The sequence below is a fragment of the Filicampus tigris genome, chromosome 1 (genome assembly GCF_054856515.1).
Source record: "Filicampus tigris isolate MCC_2025a chromosome 1, RoL_Ftig_1.0, whole genome shotgun sequence".
Classification (NCBI taxonomy): Eukaryota; Metazoa; Chordata; class Actinopteri; order Syngnathiformes; family Syngnathidae; genus Filicampus; species Filicampus tigris.
The window spans coordinates 23,187,642-23,209,850 of NC_141217.1; the positions used below are offsets into that span (position 1 = coordinate 23,187,642).

The 22,209-nt window shown below is 40.7% G+C and overlaps 2 protein-coding genes across 4 annotated transcripts in view; one reads left to right on the forward strand and one right to left on the reverse strand.

Annotated features, from left to right (window-relative positions):
* Positions 1–343: 343 nt before the first annotated feature.
* Positions 344–22,209, reverse strand: part of tmem240a (transmembrane protein 240a) — a 21,989-nt gene continuing 123 nt past the window's right edge. The window contains exons 1-5 of one of the 2 annotated variants that reach the window (XM_086027569.1): positions 19,670–22,209; positions 17,706–18,402; positions 17,248–17,354; positions 8,741–8,949; positions 344–871 (exon numbers count right to left, since the gene is read on the reverse strand). The exon at positions 19,670–22,209 is cut by the window's right edge and continues 123 nt beyond it. In XM_086027569.1, the coding sequence (XP_085883695.1) occupies positions 717–871; positions 8,741–8,949; positions 17,248–17,354; positions 17,706–17,762 (528 nt within the window). In that variant the 5' untranslated portion in view covers positions 17,763–18,402; positions 19,670–22,209 and the 3' untranslated portion in view covers positions 344–716. Of the gene's footprint in view, positions 872–8,740; positions 8,950–17,247; positions 17,355–17,705 lie in introns of both variants that reach the window. The other variant, XM_086027559.1, reaches the window with a different exon arrangement.
* LOC147153312 (OTU domain-containing protein 3-like) overlaps positions 19,215–22,209 on the forward strand; it is a 6,220-nt gene continuing 3,225 nt past the window's right edge. Inside the window, exons 1-3 of one of the 2 annotated variants that reach the window (XM_086027537.1) lie at positions 19,215–19,456; positions 20,458–20,676; positions 22,088–22,209. The exon at positions 22,088–22,209 is cut by the window's right edge and continues 27 nt beyond it. In XM_086027537.1, the coding sequence (XP_085883663.1) occupies positions 19,344–19,456; positions 20,458–20,676; positions 22,088–22,209 (454 nt within the window). In that variant the 5' untranslated portion in view covers positions 19,215–19,343. Of the gene's footprint in view, positions 19,457–19,663; positions 19,806–20,457; positions 20,677–22,087 lie in introns of those variants that run through there. The other variant, XM_086027545.1, reaches the window with a different exon arrangement.

The following is a 22,209-nucleotide window of genomic DNA, read 5'->3' on the forward strand; positions in this document are numbered from 1 at the left end:
CTTTTCGTTCCCTCCCCCTCACATATGTACAGGAAAAAAAATATTACATTCAGTTAATTCACTATAAAGCTAATTCATCTGTGTCTCTTTTTTTTTCGGCAGAATTTCACATGGTTTCAATTCCAGTGTTAAAACAGACTCATCTTCCTGTTCTGTTGCTGTAATCTGGACCCACAAAGCTAATCATTAGTGATAAACAAGTCATCAAAGCCCATTCCTCGACTTTTTTTTTTTTTTTACCCCTCCCCGGTCCATATTTATACCTATGTACACAAGCAGCAATCTAACATCACAAAAACCCACCCACCCAGGAGTTGCATTCACCCCCCCTTCCCTTCCCCAAAGCAAAAACTCTCCCACCCAAAATAAAAACGCAAACACTGCCCACATCGTACCCTGTTCTAAAAGAGCATGCCAAGTTAAACAATGAACACAGAAAATGTCTCTATACAGAAAAAACACCCTTAAAAATGTTTTTTTGTTGTTGTTTTTTTTGTTCCTGCTCCCTAAATGTTGGACCCGACTTGCTTCATTTGGCTCTTTCCTTTCTCTGGTGCTGATGGGAGCTTGCTTCTGACCGAGGAAAGTTCTCTTGGGGTAACGTTATGCAGGGTGCGTGGGGATTCCTGTGAAGGCCACCTGCCGTGAAATTTGGGGGGGCGGGAGGATTCCGCACCGACAGACTCAGGTTGGTCGGTCGTGATTCTGTTGTTGAGTCAGAGATGACGGGGGCTTGGGTGGCCATTGTGGTAGAGCTTCTGTTTGATGTGCACCATGTTGCCACTGGAGTCGTCCAACTGTCGGAGCTGGGCCCTGCGACGCAACTCTCGAAGGTTGCAGAACTGCGGCAGCCACGACCAGGATGGCGTATCTGGAGAAGGGAGATGAAAGAGGAGATGATGCTCCGATTACGCTGGTCAGCAAATTTGATGACATTTTTTTTTATTTATCAGAGAAGAAGAGGATGATGATGAAGGAGAAGTGTACTATTGTTTTGAAGCTATTATTTTAAATGCACCACCTTTCCCAGACACATTTTTGCACAGTATTTGCAGAAAGTATCGGTATCACGATATCGGTATCGGTATCAGTACCATCATGAATTTCACTGAGTAACTACTGTACGTTTCGTGACTGTCCAACCATCGGCCACTAGTTATGCTGCGATTCAAAATTTAAAGAAACACTGTGTCATATGTCAGTTTTTGTTGATTATGGCGGCGCCATGAGGACAAAAGCGGTAGTGTTTTGACAAAAATCAACCACATTTCCCATGCGTGCCAGCGCGTAGTGTTGTGAAATCCTGAGCCGTCCTTATAGCGAAAGGAGCAAGTGAGTATGCTACAAAGATATTCAGGACATTTGTATTTTTTTGGTGTGCCAGGATTGATCCCATCCTCCTCAAAGTTGCTTTGTGCCAGTAAAAACGATACAGACGCCCTCAGGGCATGAAGTCCCACTCAACTACTGTACTTGTAAGTCAATGTTTCATCAAAAGAGTTGTGACATTTTTTTTATTAAGGTCGATTTCTCGCCCAGTGCTGCTTTAAATGGCAGGTTATTGCAACATCCAGACCAATCAAAAATGCCATTTCGTATCACGTGAGCGTTTGCAACAAAAGTGTTGTTTCTGGCTTCAGCACGAGATTGTTCATTCACTATCATTTAAAAATGAAGTCACTCCTACGCACATCTTCCTTGCAGCGTTTGCTGCGCTGGGAGGGGCTACTTGGACAAAATGACCCAGAATCACTCGCATTAAAGTTCCACTCATTTGCGCAGCATAAAAATGACTTATTGCACTCGCACAGACTTTGGACCGGAGTCGCTGAGGTCGTTTAGCCCCCAGCTTCATCATCACTCTAATAACATTTAATTCTGGGAAGTACAAGGGAGCTTTCTCACACTGGCAGGGTGCACTGTCCTGGATTTATTTATTATGATATCCTATCATAGATATGAAGGTTGAAATTATATTTCAGCCCGGCAGTCAAGAGAACATTTTTGTCATCTTATGAAGGATATGAGCCTTGAATGTGCAATTGCTGACCAAAAAGGAAGCATTGTGCAATACAAGGCAACTTTTTGATGCTTGTTGAGAGCTACTTCATTTTTATTTATTTTTTGCTATTTTTTACAGAAAGCTGAAATTCTCAATACGTGTATATGCAATGTTCTCTTGGATTTTAAAACAGAGGTCATTTATAGGTGAGGTTAAAAAAAAAAAATGAAAATACATATGTTAAAACACGGATGTAAACTGTGTACAATAATATAATCTTAAAAACACAGAATTGTATTATGTAGAATACATGTATTTTAATTAATTATAAAAGTGTTTAGTTTCATGAAAACTTTTTTTCCATTTGTTCTTTTATTTTATTATTATGGAATGAGATAAATGAGTCCTGAGGTGCGCTCTCTTCTTGTTTTGTCCCTAATTCTAATCTCTACTTTCTTTTTAGCGACTTTTGTTCTGAAATACTCTGCACCACATGCAGCACCATTTTCTATTCAAGCCTGAACATTCAGCTTTACAGTTGCCATCTCGTCGCAAACACATACTGTATTAGGGGTGAGCATCTTTCCAATAAAATACTATATGATACGTATCTCAATACATGGGGTGCAATGCGATTCAAGGACAGTACACTTTAAGGTGGAACAGCTCGATTTGATTTGATCCGATGCACTCACATCTTTTAAATAAAAATCGATTTTCCAATTCAAATCGGTTTTCGTTACACCCCTAGTAATTACGGCCAGCTGTTCATTTGAGGTGATGCATTTATTTCTTCAGTTGGATGACACTGTGCAATTATCCACGGCCAGTCTATTACGGCAGAGGACACTACATTGAAGAAAAAAAAGAAAAAAAACAGGGACATGATCCCCCCCCCACAAAGGAGCCAGAGTGCCAAGGGAAAACCCGGAATCTCATAATTCAAAATAAACAAAACATATGACTACAATGCAGTGCAACATCGATAACTTCATTTGATGGCATAAAAGCCACGTAGACGTGGACCGGGGGCCAGCACCGATGAATTCTAGGGGGGTGAGGTGAGGAGTGTGGCAGACATTTTCGCTTTTCAGGTTATAAAGTGAAGGAGGTGAGGCGACGCCCGGGGAGACAGGAGGAGGGAAGGGCCTAGACCGCAAATGGCCCAGCTAAAGGATGAGTGGGAGGAGGAGGAGCGGCGGCCATGGCGGTGAAGTTGAGCGAGGATGGGGGGGGGGGGGGGTGAAGGAGGGAGAGGGGGGGGGAGTTATTTATAGATGTGAATGGGCCATGCTGTCCACAAGGACTGCTCTGAAGGGTATCCAAAGGAAAAGGCGGGCAAACAAACACAGGTCTATCATTTGAATAAAAGCATGGACATGACAATGCATGGCTTGGGAAATGGAATTTCTTTTTTTTTTATTTTTTTTTTTAACATTTCAAGTTGATGGGAGCTACTTTAAATTTATTGTCTTGTTTTTTTTTTCTTTTTGCTCTTACGAGATATTTACAGAACATAAAGGGTCGTATAAGAAATGGGGCGCAGAGGCACTCAGCATCCCAGTGTGTGTGTGTGCGCTGCGCACACGTGCGCGTGTCTTCCTCACTTGCCATTCCAGCTGTTCACTCGCTTTTATTCTATTTTTAGAACAGGTGGAGGAGAAAGAGCGGTGTGTAAGTGGGGGTGGGGATGTGACAGCACCTTCATCCTGAGCATCCCTTCACCTCCACCAACTACATGCGCACGCTCACACACACACACACACACATACATACACACACACTGAAATCCTTCCTCTTGTTGTCAGCCTCACCTCCACTCTTCATCGCTGTGGGGCTAAAATGTGTGTGACCCAGCATCAGCGTCACACGCACACACATACACACATTTATATACACAGGGGGCATTCCCAACCTAAAAAAAAAAAACACTCTTCATACTATGTGTTTGCTTCAACTTTCTGGGTGCTCTTGCATTTCCCTCCACTAATGCAGTGACTGTTGTATCTGTATAGTTTCCTAAAATGATGTGTTATAATAATCATTTAGTATCAATATTAAATGCATGCTGTGTATAATGGCTATTTTATTTATTTGTTTCACTTTTTTGTCCTTCTACGCGGTTGAATGGAAAAGAATGAATAGGATTGCTACTTTCATGAACAGGATTGCCATGAAGGTTATTATAGTTTAAAAAATTAACAAAATCCTCGTGTAACTAAAAACAGAATAAAATAAAAACAGATAAAGAATATATGCCTGAGAGTATTGTTAAACTGTCTGAATGTGCTGTGTTCATGTGCGTTGTTTCTAAAACCATGACTATTGATGCTAGCTGTTAGCATATCAGTGGTGTTTTGCATTGTTGGTTTGCATTAAGCTACTCGGCCTTTCCATAAGGCAAAACTATGCTGTTTTAAAAATGCACTAATTTTGTTTAGGGTGACAGTTAACACCGACTGAGAATGGCATTAACCCTCTTAAAGTCTTTTTTTTTTCATGAATTGTTCATTTAAACTTTAATTGTTACAGTATTTGCCTTTATCAGCTGTTCTTTTTAGACATCATGATGAGATCATTTGACCCTGGAATACAATGTTTTTATTGTCATTATTTCCCATGGAAAAAAAAAATGTTTGAAATCCCCAAAGGTTGGAGGTTAATCAGTATCACCTACTTTTCTATTAACTTTAAAAACTTAAGTCCCCGCTTGCACAGAATGTTCTGTCATCATCTATTTTTTTTTAATGTAGATCCTCCTGCCAGTTTGTGCCAAATGACTGAATACATTCCATATTTAGCTACAAAAGCAGATGGTGGATCGAAAATAAGAACATTGTGGATGTTTTATTATACAGTTCACTGGCTATTGTGTAATCAGAGAACACATTGAACAGCGATAATGGGGGAAAAGAAGGAAATAAGGACACCACTATCATGCTTAATTGGATTCAAGCATATGGCATGAGAAGATCCAGATGATGATGATGACGATGATGATGATCTTTGTGGGACTGGGGTCACTTTTAGGCCATATCAATACACAAACGCGGGTAACACAAAATAGTGGTGAGCAGTCAGGGCCAGCAAGGCCTTCTCAGAAGCAATGACTTAAACAACGTAAATTTAGTCAGTGAAATTGTAGTCATTTTCACTGGGAAATGAACCCTGACAACATACATGAGTAATTGACTCTCGCAAAAAAGGCTTGCAAAGCACAATTTTCAACTAGGCAAGGCTGCTCGTCTCACTTTAACATAGCTCCTTGACACTAAGATGCCACAAGATCAGACCAAAATGATATTTTTATAGTAGGAGGATGAATGAATGAATGAATGAATGAATGAATAGACAGGGTTTTGGCAGGTGAGTTTTCAGCTAATAGTGCGGCTAATAGGATACATAGGATGAAGAAAAAATGGAAAATTTGCAAATGCTGAAACACGACAATGCAGGAACTCAATGTATTGTCCAAAAACGGATTATCTTCATTTCTTAGCATTTCTCTTGGCTGCGCAGCTTCCACTATAGTGAGGGTGTTCCATTATTTTCCCTGCAATCACATTTCAGCCTCTATTTGTTGCGCTGTCAACTGCCCAGGGCCTTCAGGTGCTGGCCAATGTAATTTAAACCATATACCGTATACTGTTAACTAATTAGATTTCAAATTTTGCTTCACAGGGCCAGAGCGCTGACCTCGATGACGTCAGCGTTTTCATCCTGTGACTGGTTGGTCAGAGCAAAACTTGTTACAGCCGACTTTGCCAAGAAATATTTGTTGACAAGGATCTGCACACATTATTACGTTTAATCATCGGCATCTCTAGGAAGCATGATATATATTATTTATTTTTTTTATGTTTTTAGGGTATTCAATAAATGAACAGCTACAGAACTTGTACATGGCACAGCTGCGAGCTGTTATGTTGCTTTTTTGTTAGGCTTTACAAGATCATTAACCCGACATCACCAAAAATATATATGTACCTGTATATGTATTTTAAAATATTAGAATTTTATTCATTTTTTTTTTTTGACTGTACATGCTGAAAAGCACTGTATTACTAACTATGGCAGCACAGAATGCCCCTGGAGTGAACAAGATTGTGTTTGCTGAAATGTATTATTTTGCGACGACGTCATTGATTGATCTGGAAATCATGACATTACAACCTACAACCAATTTTGCAGAAAAATGCTAAATATCTTCCAATCCGATCTGTGTTATTAAGCATTAGGCATTCAGAGGAGGATCACAAACCGAGGTTCCACTGAAGTCACCATTTTACATGATTGTACCTTTTAGGGGTATTGTACTGTTTAAAGATTTGGAATATCCATCCATCCATTTTCTGTATTGCACATCCTGTTGAGGATAGCGGGGATTTCGAGCCTACACCCTGGACTGGTTGCCAGCCAGACCAACATTGAGGAGCTGAACCCACGCTGCCCGCACCGAAGTCAGATGAATGTACCACTACACATCAAAACATCTCTGTAGTTTTTGGAAGTAAAGAGAGTACAAGGAGTTACATTGAAGTCAAATAATTAGTCCTGTGGGGTACTGAGCTGTCACTGATAGTAAAGGGCTTCACTCGCCTGACTTCAGTGCCCAGCGTGGGTTCATTTCCCACTCAGTGAAGGCCTGAATGTGAGTTTGAATGATTGTCTGTCTCTATTTGTACCCTGTGTTTGACGGGCATTCAGTCCAGAGTGTAGTCTGGAGGATTGCAGGATAAGCACTCCAAAAAATGAATGGATGGGAATGGGACATTTGAGAGACAGAAAGTGAATCCTACTGTGCTCCTATTTCTACCCTCTTGTCATACATGCATTCATGTATTTTACAATTCATCTCATTAGATGTACAGGTCACTGACGACGTAGTGGTTAATATAGCGCTGAAAGAGGGGTCAAAAAGTGTACCACACAGAATTTGTTCCAAAGTGAGATTCAGCTCACAAAGCGCCACGCATTATTATAACTGACTGCTCAGATGAATGATCAATTGTTTTGACAGCAGATAATCATCAGCAAGATTAAGCTTCCATTCTCTCTGCATGTGTGCGCCCTAACTGTGTTTTGGGATCGACTCGACCCTTCGAGAAAAGGAAACGTCAAGTGTGACCCTGTGACATTTTTTTCCTCCAGCTTTAACCCTTGCAGTTTAGAAAGCGATATGGCATAGGCTATATGCAAATTTCCCCATCCCAGGAGCGTTACCAAAATTGTGTTTACACTGAATTGTTTTTGATTAACTCTAACTCTATATTGAAGTGTTAACTGTTGAAGTCAAATCATATCCACACATATTCAAGCACTCGGATTGGAATTGAAACCGGCTCTGCCTCAGCGGACAGACCTAGCATGTCAAAATCACAATATATTTTTGTAGTTGTGGCGCTAGCTGTATTTTCACTTCTCTTTTACGAAGCGCATTTACCACCCATTTACATTCTAATGTGAGGTTGGCAGTTTTGGTTTTCTTTCCTATTTGATACAGTAGCTAACTCTCCAAATGAGAGACAAAGTGTTCATGCTTCAAGATATTTGTGTGTCAAAACGTTTTTTCACAATTATTTTAACATAGTATCCCTGCCATTATCCTTAGGCTAACACAAATCCGCTATCTGAATGCTAGCATACAATGGGAACACCTGAGACTAACGGGCTAATGGATATTAGCATCCCTATTACGGTCATTTTACAGTCATCAAGCAACTGTTCCTTTAGTATAAGAAGAGCAGTAATGTATACATATAGAATATCTAACAGTACTGACAGGCATATATTCACTCTGCTCTGTGAAACCTATTAGAACTTTTGAGGTTTAGCTTTAGTTTAGCTTGGTTCTATGTCGCCTTGATGTCACTGATCAGTGCTACCTCACCTGTGTCACATTACGCTCAGCGTCAGGCTAAGGCTCGCACAGCAGCCCAGTAGGTGTACAGTACTATGTGAAGTCAAAAAAATTTAGTGGGTGCTGCCTTTATACCGTTGCGCTCAATAGACACAACCATGGCCACGGATTTAAAGTTAAAGGTCCCTGTACAGTGAAAATGAATACGACTTCTAAATTTGATACACAACCCTGCATTTACCCCCCCCAAAAAATCAAGTCATCAAACATTGTGGGTTTGTCTACTTAATGTGTTAAACCACACGTCACGCTATAAAATGGATGCTACTTTGTCTTGAATATTAATAATAATGCATCAGTCCAGCGACCCTTATTATGCCTATACAGCCCTACATGTATGAGCCGCATAAACATATATGGTTTAAGCCGCCAGGACTGGAATATCCCACCAGGTCGTCGCATACGTTTTTATACAGTGGTGGAGTAACTCATGCCGAATGCCAAAGTATGTCACTGGGCCCTGTTTAGGCCACGCCCCGAAAAATCTGGAAAAATGAAATGGTAAAAAACAGTTTAACGCCGCCAGTAGATCTCCTCATTTCTAGTCTGGCTCTGATTTCCTGTTACAGGGTCTTTAAGCTGAAATGCCCTCTACGACTGAATCGACTTTACACTTGTCTAAATACTTGTGCAGTTACTAAAGGCCGCAACAGATGATTTCTATTTCCATGATCTCCTAATGAAAGCATTTGTTTGAAATTCAAACCAGCGTCACAGAATGACTTGTGTTCAACCTCCATATTCACCTTGTCAAAGGACCAAACGTCAAACTGTCTGCATTGAGAGTCATTTGAATCCAGAACCAAAGAGCATCTTACCGTAGTAGCGGCTCGACCTCCAGGCCCTGACGGCGCAGTGCAGGACACCGTCCAGCCACAGCAAGAGCCAGCTGATGCAGAAGCCCAGCAGCAAGCCCAGCATCAAGTCCATCTCCTGCTTGGTCACACTGTCACTTACAAAGTAGTTCTCTGAGGAGTCCACCAGGGAATGGTCCCCATCGTACGGAATGACATAGTGGACATGATGTCTGCAGGGAAAGACGGATTCCGGTTAGATCTACTTTGTGCTACGTACAGTACTGTTTAAAGGGCTCAAAGTGAAAATCAAGTCAAAAACTGACAAATTTTAAAAAAGGGCTGGACTAAGCATGGCCGGAAGTGGATTTTAGTCTGGCCCAATAATCGGCCCTCATGCGTGTGACAAATTTTGTCTCAGCCTACTCGGTGAAAGGCTTCTTTTTAGGCTTCTTTCTACTCCCACAACGGCGAGAGCGACAACTGACTCATTGATTCACGTGACCGACGCATTGTGCTGTTGGCGACAGGTCTGCAACACATGCCACGCGCCCATCAGGAATTGTTGCTGCTCTGATCGGTCCATTATGTCACATGTTGCGATGATGTACAGTTTCCCAAGATCTGAGATTTAAACCTAGAACCACTTGTTACCTATTAACTTATTAACAAAAACAAAGCTTATACTGGCGTTAGCTACTGAAAAATCGAAGTCTCTGTGACAAGTAGCATGGGGAGGGCATGCAAACTCTTTCGAGTTCTCTATTGTCAAATTCCTTTGTTCCTTTGATGGTTTGTTCTTCCTGATTGTTTCATGTGTGTCTCTCACGTCAACGCTTGATCGTGTCTACACAAGGCAAAAGCCAGCCCCAATTCAAAAATGTGACTTTGGTGCCATTTCCCTCCCAGAGGAGAGAACAAAAATTACAATCACAATTTTCCAACAGCTGAAAGTCATTCAGCAGTCAGGACGCCTCTCACCTGAAGCAATTACCATACCTGTCAACTTGTACGTTTTCCCCGTATTTTATACGTTTTTTGATAATTTCAAATTGTGTACGCCGTACAACAATTTTTGGTACGGGGAAAAAAAACAAAAAAAACGTGTTTTTTGTTAGACCAATCTCATCTTGCCCATTTCGGCTCTAATCCAGAGCGTCCGTTAGCGATTCTGACTGCAAACTTCGGCCGACTTCCACAAGGAAATATATATATAAATGTAATATAAAAATATACAGAAATGTACGGGCAAATCACAACTTTTGTAAGACTCAGCACAGCCCGGGGTTGACAGGTATGAATTACCTCTCCTATAAATCTGTAGCTCCACAACTCAGACTTCAGTACAACAAACGCTTAAATGAGTGAAGTCCCAGCGTACCCCTGGTCATACAGTCAGACCCGCTTTCAAGTTGGGGGAGAGCACAAACAACCAACATAACTTGACACCTACAGGCCTGATGTTGATTCCCATTTGAATTGCATATATACAAATTGGAAATCCAATCCTGTCAATTGGATCCCTATCAAATTGAATATATTTTAAAGGCAATACTTGTATTTAACATCTTCATCCATTTTAGGTGTTTAATATGTTCAAACTTTCAAAATTCCATTTTTATGATATTTTTTGTAATAAATCAATTACATGTTCTTATTAGTGAGTTATGATGACAGATTCATGTTGAAAATATTAATACAGTACACACGTATTTTGTAACAAATCCATAAAATGTTTGAGGACATTTTTTTTACATGAAACACTATCATTAAATTAATTATTTACACATAAAAAATTTACCATAGTAAATCTGTAACAGGCCGCAAGACAAAACAGCTCTAACTTTTATTTCTTTTTACATGCAAAGGGTATTTTGTTTTTGTAATCAATCTAACAGAATGATATCTAATATATTTATACATAAACATATTTTTGCAATCATTTTTGCAACTAATCTCTAACATGTTGAAGACAGAATACTTTAGTTACAGTGGATACAAAAAGTAAACATAACCGTGGCAGGTTTTTGGGGATATTTGCACGATCAAAACCAATCATTCACAAACATTTCCCACTATTAATGTGACTTATAACCTGTACAACTCAAGTGAATACAAAATACAATATTTTAGAGAGTGGTATGTAAAATCAAACTTAATGCGGTTGCACAAGTGTGTACACTCTCATAACTGGCAGTGACCTGCGGTGACGTTCATGACTGTTGAGGCACTGACTCATTTGGAGTCGGCTATAAAAATATGAACCCAAAATAGAAGATTATCTTGTATTTCAATTTTGATCAATTGCACAATGTTCAACACTGCGGTTGCAAGAAAAACAGAAGCTTGAGGCTAAGTTCATTATTGTTGCTGTTTTTTTCCTGACCTCACATTTTTAAAATGCAAAAGCATTTGGTTTTACCTTAACATGTTATGCCCCGATTACAAAATTACACACGTCTGGAATCATAACTGCATGACTGATGTTTCTAACAAAAAAATCATTGTCAAAAGTGGTAAAGAATTCAACGAGTTATGATGAATTTATTGGAGCCAAACACAGTTACCTCAATACAATTGAATGGAAGAGCTCGCTGGCGACTTCTGGTTAATGATGGCGTCTATAGGTCTGGGCGCCCTCAACCAGTCGCAGCTTCTCTAGTGCAGTGATTATTATTGTGCCTTGGGATCATCAGGTGTGCCGCCCAATGTCAATTATTTCAATGTAAATTATTTTCCATTAAAAAATGACTTAGTCAATGTGTCCATGCCAACCACGAATAAACAGGCAGAACAATCAAATGGCGAAATGCTCTTCCACTAGATCGGAAGGTAAATAATTAACCTGTGTATAAGCTTTTTCCTGAATCATTTTGCTAAGTATGCCATGAGACTTTTTCCAATGTAAAATTTGTGCCTTGGCTCAATAAAAGTTGGGAAAACCTGTGCTGCAGTAAATATCTATCTACGGGAAGAGCGCCGCGCATCTTCTACACATTGCGCCAATAGAGCACAGCACTGCCACCTTTCAGCAGCGGCCCGGTACTTGCTTGGCTCCACCGTGCACTTTCAGTCGCTTATATAATATGACACACACATTCATTCAATAGATTAGACAGGTTGTTAAACATCATCATGTGCAGTGCATGTGTGATAAAACGTATATTGGCGATTATAACGACAAACAGCAGTGTCTCCAACTGCCTGTGTCGGCAATTAATGCATGCGTAGTCGCTGGAGGCAAGGCAAGTGCGGTACCCCTGTTCCCTTCTCGCTCCTGTATTTCAACAGGAAATACCTAACTCGGATATTTTGTTCATTTTAATGACACAATCAGTGACATTATTGGAGTGAAAAAGAAAAACAATGTAAAGCACATACCTGATACCTAAAATGGAAATTTTCTTTTTTTTCTCTGTAATGTGGCTGTGTTTACAATGATCCAGTCATATTGAATGTCTTGTTAAATGGGAGTCAGCACACACTTGCCACCATTTAAAGTGCCTCTGGTTATCCCCAAGTAAAGTTCAGATGCTCTAGTAGCCTTTTCCTGACATTTTTGTAGTCACATCTTACAGCACATGCAAGCCGCAGAGAGCTTCCACAGCATAAGCGGCATCTCATTGCTGAAAGGTATCGGTCAGGAGAAAGGCACAAAATAATTCCCGGGGCATTAAATATACCATGCTGCACATTTAAGACAGTCATCATCAAGTGGAGAAAAATAAGGCACAGCATTGATATTACAAAGAACTGGGCATCCCTCCAAAATGTATGAAAAGACGAAACGAAAACTGCTCAGGAAAGCTGCCAAGAGGCCGACAGCCCCTTAGTAAAGGGGAGGAAATTATGAACATTTCTAAATACCAATGTGTGTTAGCACATAACCTTAAGGCTTCTGCTAGAAACCAAAAAAAACATTCAGGAAAATCCTACTAGAACATCTGAACTTTATTTCGGTGTAAGAGACATTTTAAATGGTGGCAGGTGTCTGACTCCCATTCAACATGAGTTTGAATGTGATTCACGGATTGAATTCCGAACACAGTCACATCACCTAAGAGAGGGTGTGCACACTTGCGCAACCACATTTTCCACAGTTGGTTATTTTTACTTTCCCTCTTGGAACAGTTTCACCTTTTTTTTTTTTCAACCGAGTTGTCCAGGTAATAGGCCACATTAATGGTAGAAAAAGGTTTGAACTGATTTATTTGGCGTCATTTTTTTTATATCACAAAAACATTGCATTTGAGCAGGGGTGTGTATGCTATATCTCTCCACTGTATAGATGAGGAATGTTAGTTGGTGTAACAAATCTATAACATGTGGAGACGAAGTACTGGCCTGGAATATCTTTTTACATGAATACATTTGGTACACAAAATAAATGATATCCTATTCTGATATTTGGTAATACTTTTAAAAGAATACTCACATTTAAAACAGTGGTACATTTTATTATAATATTTTTGTATTTTGTATATTGTCAATATGCCTTAAAATGTGATTTAAAAAAAAAAACAAAAAAAAACCATACAGGCAGCAAATGTATGCCAGGCTTCATTTGATAACAGAGATTGTGTTGGAGGTTATCGGTTGTGCTACTTTGACTTGACTTGACTGGAGGTTACCAAATGACACTATGTCCTCCAGGCTGACAAGGTGAACCGTGTGGGCAGCGTGACACGTGTACACTCCTTTCCACGTCTGCACGAGTCATGCACCAGACAAATTGACCGAATATCGATGGGGCGGGCAATCGTGTGCATACTCCAGTAATGTAAGTTACTAATTGCACATGCAATTACATGTATCTGTATGTGTCTGTATTTTGAAGCATAAAGAACAGATACAGAAATACAACTAGAACCTGTAATCTGTATGTTTCAATGCTTTTGATTTTTGTATAAGCACAAGGTTGGCTTTGTGTGTTTGCCAATTTGGCAGGCCGGTCTACGCAAAGCCGGGCGTTCCAGTGCAGCGAAGGTATTTACTTGGTGATGCGTCCGGCAGAGCGACAATTTGGTGGCAGTCAACAGTAAGTATCCACTCAATCCAAACACTGGTGCAGCCAGTCTAACATGATTTTGGTGAAATTGACCGGGGCACAGGCAGACAGATTCTGAGAATGTGTGGTATTATTATTGTTATTATCATTATTATTATTATTATTATTATTATTATATATTTTATTTTTTATCATCTCACTGTGAATCGCAGCTTTGGGGGGGCAAATTAATGATCAAGGCTGGGGTAGTCTCCAACTTCCCACTTCACGGCGCAGATGTGCTCTCTGCCATGTCGAGACTTGAGCATGCGACTAGCGCGCCACATTTAAAGAGAATGAGAGAAACCGCTTTGATTGACTAGGATTGAAGACAGCTGTGACCATTCCTACAATGGTGCAGGCCTCCCTTTTCTCAGATCCTCTGGCCTGCGCTCGTTTGACAAATTACCAACACTGGGTCTAACCTGCCTCTGCGCAGTTATATCACATGCCGCATCGCATTTACAGCATTCATAAAAATACAGTGTTTACTGCTTTGAAATCTTACTAACCAAAAGGGTTTCACTTTTTTTACACTTGTATGGCAGTTATGAATGTTAAAATGTCAGCTGGGATAGGCTTCAGCTCATCTGTGACCTCACTAGGGATGAGCGCTATAGACTTTGGACAGAGATACTCTGATTCCTACTGCAAATTTTCTGAGGGAGGATGTAATATATTGGCCTCTTTGTTTGGCTACAGAAAGTCATAATATTAGAAACACCTTTTGTTATCATGCAGTGCTGTTCTACGTAGGCTGAAAACTCAATAATAAGCACATTGTTACATGAATACCTTAGGTTAATAGGTTCAGCCACGTCACTCCTGTTCTGTCATCCGTACACTAGCTCCCTGTTCATTTTAGGACTTCCGATCTTTTTATTGTCTCTTTCGGTGACTGCTGTCTGCCTTTTACTTAAGGTCGCTCACACAAAATTAAAAGCTAAAGGTGATAGAGCCTGGCAGTCCATTGCCCCCAGTTGTGGACAATTAGAAATGTTTAAAAAGTAGTTAAAATACATTTGTTTTGGCAGGAATTCCAATAAGACAATATTGTTTTGATATTTTGGGCTTCTATGGGGAGGTGGTATTTATTTTTTGTTTCATTTGTGTTTTTTTTCTTGTGCTAAAGGGTGAGTTTGCAATTTTAAAAAATCACTTTTTGTCATATTAAAAATTGGCTGTAGTACATGATAAATATGATCTGTGAAGGAAAAAAAAGCCATCTCTGGCCTCCCCCGGTCTCTTGCGCCTCTAATATAATATACCACCGCACCTGAGGAAAACCAACCAATTCAAGGCTCCAGATATACCTTTTTTTCACTAGGAAGAACTGGTTTCTTAGCATGAGTTTTTGCTCCCATGTCGCACACAGAATATTTGCGGCTTTGTCAATTTTACCTGCTGAAATAATTTGGTTGTGCTACTCGCTTTGGTTTTAACTTTGCTGCAGGCTGTTGCTCATTGTTTGATGGTGCAAACCCAAACCGATTCCAAAGGATCGATAAAAGTCCAATTGAGTAAACTAGCTCCTCTCTGTTCACGGCAAACCAGGTCATCAGCTGCAGATAACATTTAATAGTACGAATTTTAAAAGGGGAAAATGTACAGGTCCCACAAGTTCCAGTAGATGACAAATGTACTAGCACTGCCACAAATTTAGGGGCAGTCTAGAGCCCTGCAATCGGAGACAGAAGGCATGACTGACAAAGTGTTGTTTGTCACACACTAACGGGTACACGCCCTCAACACTGCCGCTGACCTGTTAGTTACACCTGCAAAGTCATTATGAATAAAGATTCAATTGTATCAGTTTGAAGTTTTATTTTTGCAATGACGCAGGGTGTTCCCATGATTGCACGACAAAAGGTAGACACATCGAAAGTCACGTCTTCTGACTCTGATTGGTTATATTTCCTCGGGCGCAGTGGTTTCTTATATATGAAATTACAGATGGGGCCAGAGAGATTTTTTTTTTTTTCACACATCATATTTATCATTTACTCCATTGCTTGATTGTTTGGATCAGCTTCAGTAAAAAAAAAACATTAAGTTCAGGTTTTACAGGAAAACAAGCCAACTAAAAAGCAGCCTATTGCTACGTTCACACCAATCATGGATGAGTATTGCGCTTCGCTTTACTCGCTGGCGTTTGACCGCGGGAAATTTAAAACCTGAATGTCGCAGCCGCTTCATTCGCGCACATCAGAGAGGGGAGGGGCTTTGCTTGGTACGGCAAAACGGCAAAACAAGAAAAAGGTTTCAACGTCATAATCAAGTGGCCGACACTGTGCTAAAGCTAATGCAAACTATTGCCGCCTTGGTTAAGTTCAACAGCTGTAAAAAAAAACAAATAAAGAAAGTAAAAACATACAAGGTATAACAAGCTCCTAGCTCACGGTTCTCCAAGCATGGTCTCTTTTTTTCCCTTGTCCCCGTAGTCGTATCTGGCCGTGTCAATATAGCTCGGGATGTCCACAAAACGCAACGATAATCCAGACAAATGTATTTCACCAAAGAAACTCATTGACACGCCAAAACAAGATTCATCACCTCAAAGAGTGAAATTAAGTCATGAAAAGAAAAGAAAAACACTTTTTAAAAGCAAAACTACTATTACTACAAACTTGAGTCATAAGGACTGTTTTAAAATACCTGAAAATAAGTGTTTGTTTTTTATTACAAACTCACCCTTTAACTGGAAAATGTTGTACTTCTGTATTATAAGCACATATGACTATTCTATAACTAGCTGAGAAAAGTGCTACATAAATACAATTGACTACTATTACAAACACCTCTGTGATGCAATATTGCTGAACCACCAATCCTCATTGTAAACATGCTGTTGAATTAATAGCATTATTATGTTTGCTAAGACATCTTTTTTTTTTCCGATACAGCACTTGTGTTCAATCTAATTAGTGTACTTAATACTGTGGCAAATGCTTTAATGTCAAATTCAGTGTGAATGGATGCAACAGTCCAGAAAAGAGGACAATGTCTGCCCTGCAGTATCTGACACCCTTCCAGTTAATAGAAATGCATTCTAGTGCACATTAGTGAATACATGGATGAGTTGATTGCTGCTGCCCCCCCCCCACAACACTCAACATCACACTCTCTCTTAGCACATCTTCAACCTCATCCACCACCCTTTTATCGCAGCCAGCTTTAATTTTTGAGGCCCGTATTGAGTGCATGTGCACTTGAAGCTCACACTCCATCACCTATTTATGGCGCCTACGACACACACCTTGGCAAGGCTGCATGCAGCAAAGGCGTATACAGTCGACGCATGCAAAACACGCCTCGACCACCAGCGCATGCCTTCTGTGTTGGAATAAACGGAGGCAGCAGACAGCTTTGCGGAGCTCCATCGCACCCCCTACCCCCCCGCCCCCGGGCCTCCTCATAACAAATCGACGGGTAAAGCATGAAAAAGAGCATCGCGCGCACACACGCACACGACGGCGTTTATTACCTCCCACAGTTGCAGTGACAGACGCGGTCCTCCCCTCGTAGATGTGGCAGGATGTAGTTGTGAAAGCGATCTAGTAGTGCGTTCATGTCCATTAAACAGGCGATCGCCTGAAAACACACATGCCAGTCAGCTGGGACATGACGAGCTAAAAAATAAATAAATAAATTTAAAAAAAAAAGGGGGAGCTAAATACTCTCACAAAAAAAATACAAGACAAAAAGAGAGAAGACCCTCCAGATTCTAAGATGAGCAGGAGGAGGATGGGGAGAAGTAGGTGGAGGAGGGGTGGGGGGACATGGATGAAAATTGATTATTTATTTATGAAGGAAGCTTATAAATGCAAGCAAACTTAAATTGAGCGGCTGTAAGGTTGCGTTTGATTCAACTTGATTTATTGGAAACCCCCCTGGCCCCACCACCTCCATGCATGGGGGGCATGTGTTGGGTGTGTGTCTTACCATTACAACTGAAGCACCCAGAATCATAAAAATCATGGTGGTTGTGGTCATATGCATCCAAACTTCCAAACTGGCCCACCACTGGTCCTCTCTCTCTCTCTACTCCGGCTGGGCTCTGCAGGGCTCTCCCTCGTCATGGAGCCGCCGCACAGCCACTGGCTCCCGGTGTAGGCTACCCGGGGTACCCCTCCCTCTCTTCCTTCCTCCTCCGGTGTCCTCCTCCGTTCCACGGGAAGCAACAGTGGGCCCTCGCCGTCCAACGACACCCCCTCCCCGGTGTCTCGGATGCGGCTCAGTGGCTGTCTCCTAATTAAGAATGCAAAAGAATCCGATCCTTTCTCAATCCATTTTGAAAATCAAATGGACACAGAAGAAAGGGTATCCTTCGCTATCCGCTCTCCCCGGGTCCGGGATATTCCGCCTCAGTACCGGCAAAGTCTGTCCTCCATGGGGCCAAAACGGTGACTTTACCCGGATGGATGTCTCAAAGATGTACACCGACGACTCCTCTCTTGGTCGACGTGGGGGTGGCCAAAGTCTGCAAGACTCACGGTGCGCCCCGAGTCCTGGTCCGAATCAAGCTGTATTGACGCCCGGAGCCACACGCACATGACGAGACTAACCCATCCTGGACCTACCAGCAGTAGCAGCGCAAACCAAGACCAGCACCCACTCCCACGACGGTGCGCGCGCGCCACTGCATGGTGGGCGGAGTGGAGAGGAGGGAGGGGTAGAGGAGGGATGGTTTATAACGCTTCGCTCCATACAGAGGACACTTTATTAGGTACGTCTGCACAATCTTATGCTATGTAAAATGTCTGCCTTTCTAATTGTCTTTAGCGCATTTCTTCTCAATTATTTTCTGTTACGCCACAAGGAAGAAGAAAACACTGCGCGCGCCCCCGACTCTGTGCCTATATCGTTTGCCTATAAAATTGTTACACCTCTGCATAAGTTAACATTGTATTCTTGTTAACATAAAAGAAAAATAAGAATAAATAATTCCAGATCAACTTTCAACAAAGAATACTGTAACTTTATTAAAATTGGTTTTAGGCAGTATAGCAGAAAAAAAATAATGCACCAATTTGAAGGGGGGAAAATGCGTGCCAGCCACCTACTATCATGGATTTGCAATTATACTTTATTCTTCTACGGCAAAACAAAAAAAAGCAAAGCAAAGAAATAAACAGGTTCCCTAGAGTTATTAAGGGTTTTGGACTGTCAGGACAGTCCACTTCACCACAGCGGCACGTTTCAGTCCTTTTTGTGTCATTTGTTGTCATATATCGGTAGTCAAATCTGTCCACTCTTTTTCTTAGTTTACTCAGTAGGTAGGCGTTTAAAATGGGCTTTTATGTGCTACTGCTATATAGTCAAATACACGGATATACAACCCTCTCAAGCTTTCAAGCTGTTATTTTTAGGCTCACTCACACGTATACGGACAAATGTAACGATGGGTTGCCCGCACTCGGCTGACTGCTCTTCCGTTCCACTCAGGTGGCCAACGCTGATTGCAGCACATGCATGGGAGACCTTGAGGCTATGACAGCTGCTTCCAAGCGATGCTATTTAGAACACTCACCAGTGTAGCTGTAGATTTATGTACTGCATGCTTCTACTGGAGCACTTTTAATGCTCTTGTTTCACTGTGAATTTGATTTAGTAAATAATCGGTCTCCTCTGTCTCAGCCCACGCCTCCTCCACATCACATTCTCCAACTGTGTGGAGTCATCAGGAGGAGAAGGTGACGAGTAGATTTGCTAAGAGCTGAGAACAGCAGAGCTGCTGTTTTTTAAAATAATAACTGGACTGTCCTTTTTGAGTCAGCGTTTGCACTATGAATACTAATATAACACATACATACAAATATAAAACAAAGGTGACAGTGAACATGTAATGTACTGATGATAAAGTATCAACATTTTGTTGAATTTGACTACGGTATCATTATTATTACCTTGCAGCGAAAGCGTTTTGATTTGCTTTACTTCCGGGTGACGTATGCGGAAGCAAACAAACATTTGGAGTGACGTAGCTACACAATCATATTACTCTTCGAACTCAAACGCATTTTACAAGTTAATCGAGTTAAAGTAAGTAACTATTACAGACTGTGTCTAATCCTCCATTTGTTGTCTTTCGGATTAAGTTTGCTTAACAATGATTTTTTACGTAATCACGAGCCATCATGCGGTAGCTGCTAGCATAGCTGTGAAAGTTGATACAATTGAACGCGTGACTTTACCCAACACTATGAATATATTTTTTTTACCATCAACACTTGTAGCGTTGGTGGTTATTGAACAAAATGTCCATGCTGCTTAAATAATTACTGTTGAGTTAATTAGAATCGAACTTATTCCTTTCAACATATAATGCTTCTACTCAATAAATAAATGCATGGAAGCAAACCACGTATATCTACTTTTATGAATATAGCTGGATAGATTTATTTTGAATTTTAAATCACTTGTACTGCTGCCGTATTGTTTTATTTTGATGCATGGTGCTTTCGAGTGTTAGTTTTTTTAATACGTACGCTATGTTGTTTTTTATTTCCTTTTTCTATATCAGTTGTTCTTTGCACTTAAAGATTTTTTTTTTTAAGAATCAAGTACAAATTCAAATTGATTACTGTATAGTACAGTATAGTACATTTGTTTTAGGTTAGTCTCAGCAATGAGTTTGTTTTCATTGCTTGTTGCCCCACCTCGATTGCTGTAATTCTGTGACTGGTTTTGCAAGGCTGTCACGTAACATGTCAACGAAACACACGGCGAAGCTTTCACGGAGCAACAAGAAGAGTGAACTGGAACGCAAGAGAGACGAGCGGTCAGCGCGCCGTGCCCTCGCCAAGGCCCGTAAGAATCATCCACAGGATGACGATGAAGCAGCAGAGTTTCTCAGTTTCTCCACTCAGCTACAGGCAATGGGGCTGAAGCTGAGAGAAGTCCCCGGTGATGGGTAAGTGGCTGAATATTTTGAAGAAAAAGAATCATCTTATCATGATTGCTATGAACATATTCCTATTCATGAAATTTGTCTCATGATGTGTTAAATTCCCATCACCCTATTGAACAAACATACACTGAGAGTGGCACACACTGGGAGCATGGGGCGACTTAGTGCTCTGGGAGCAGTTCAGGGTACAGTATCTGTCTTCGTCCTCTCCAGCTCTGTCTGCCCACCAGTGGTGGAAAGTACTTCGTTATTGCACTTAAGTACATTTTTCAGGTATCTGTACTTTTTAAAATTCATTTGTCTGACTACGTTTTACTTTTTACCTCTACATCTGAAAACAGAGTGGTGCCTTGACGTATGAGTTTAATTTGTTGATTGACCACACTTGTAACTCAAAACAGTCATATCTCAAATTATCTTTCCCTGTTAGCATGTCAGTGGGATATTACATTGACTTTAGCATTAGCGCTAGCGAGGTTTTGAAAATAAAGCATGTGTTGCATTTAAATATAGAAGGTGTGTAATTCTTTTTGTTTTGTGTTTCGTTTTAAAGTAAAATCGTTTTAAAGTAAAATCCAACATTAAACATCTTAAAGTACACTCAGGGATGGCAGAATCACATACGCTACGCGCTTGCTACGCAACCAACACGGTGCATTCAGGGTACTTTCACAACGTCGGGAATTTGTAAATGTATGGCGCTGTTCTGCACATTAATAGTTTTTCTTCTGTTATAACATTTTAAAGATTGAGAAGCCAAAATCCAAATCACGATTAAATTTTGATGAATTGTCCAACCCTAACAGAATGAGTCTGTTTCTGCCTCCCATAAAACACCAGCAGAGTTTTTTTTTCAATAAGAAAAACAGCACTCTACAGTATTGTACTTTATAAAAAACACAGATTAATGTTATGCATCATGATTTTATGCTATGGCGCCTTTTGGTGTGCTCACCTTGGCCAACAGGGGGGAGCATAATGCATGCATACAGATATACATGAAGACAGTCACAACTGCAGTAATATTACCAGTACTGTAGTTGTTTCTCAAAGAGGATAAAGAATATATATTGTCTTGCTGTGGCGTTTGCATTCAAATAGCCATTGCTTAAAGGGTTAGAAGCACCATAACATTGATACTAGTTTTGTTAGCCCGTCTCTGTTTTGCATTGTGTATTAGTATTAAGCTTGTAGACCTTCGTCAAACATATTTATGTGGTTTGGTAAAATACACAATGGGTAATTTTCCTGCTCGTATGTTTAGTTTAACACTAAACATCAACTGGAAATGGCAATAAACTGCTTGACTTAACCTCATTTTTGAACAACTGAGTCATGTCACTCACAAGTCGAGGTACCTGTGCATCTGTACTTAACTTTTCTACTTTTTCCGTTGTCAAAATGTCACCTACAGGAACTGCTTATTCAGAGCTCTCGGAGACCAGTTAGAGGGTCACTCCCGATCTCACCTGGAGCTACGTCAGGAGACTGTCCAGTATATGATGTCACATCGACAAGACTTCGAACCCTTTGTAG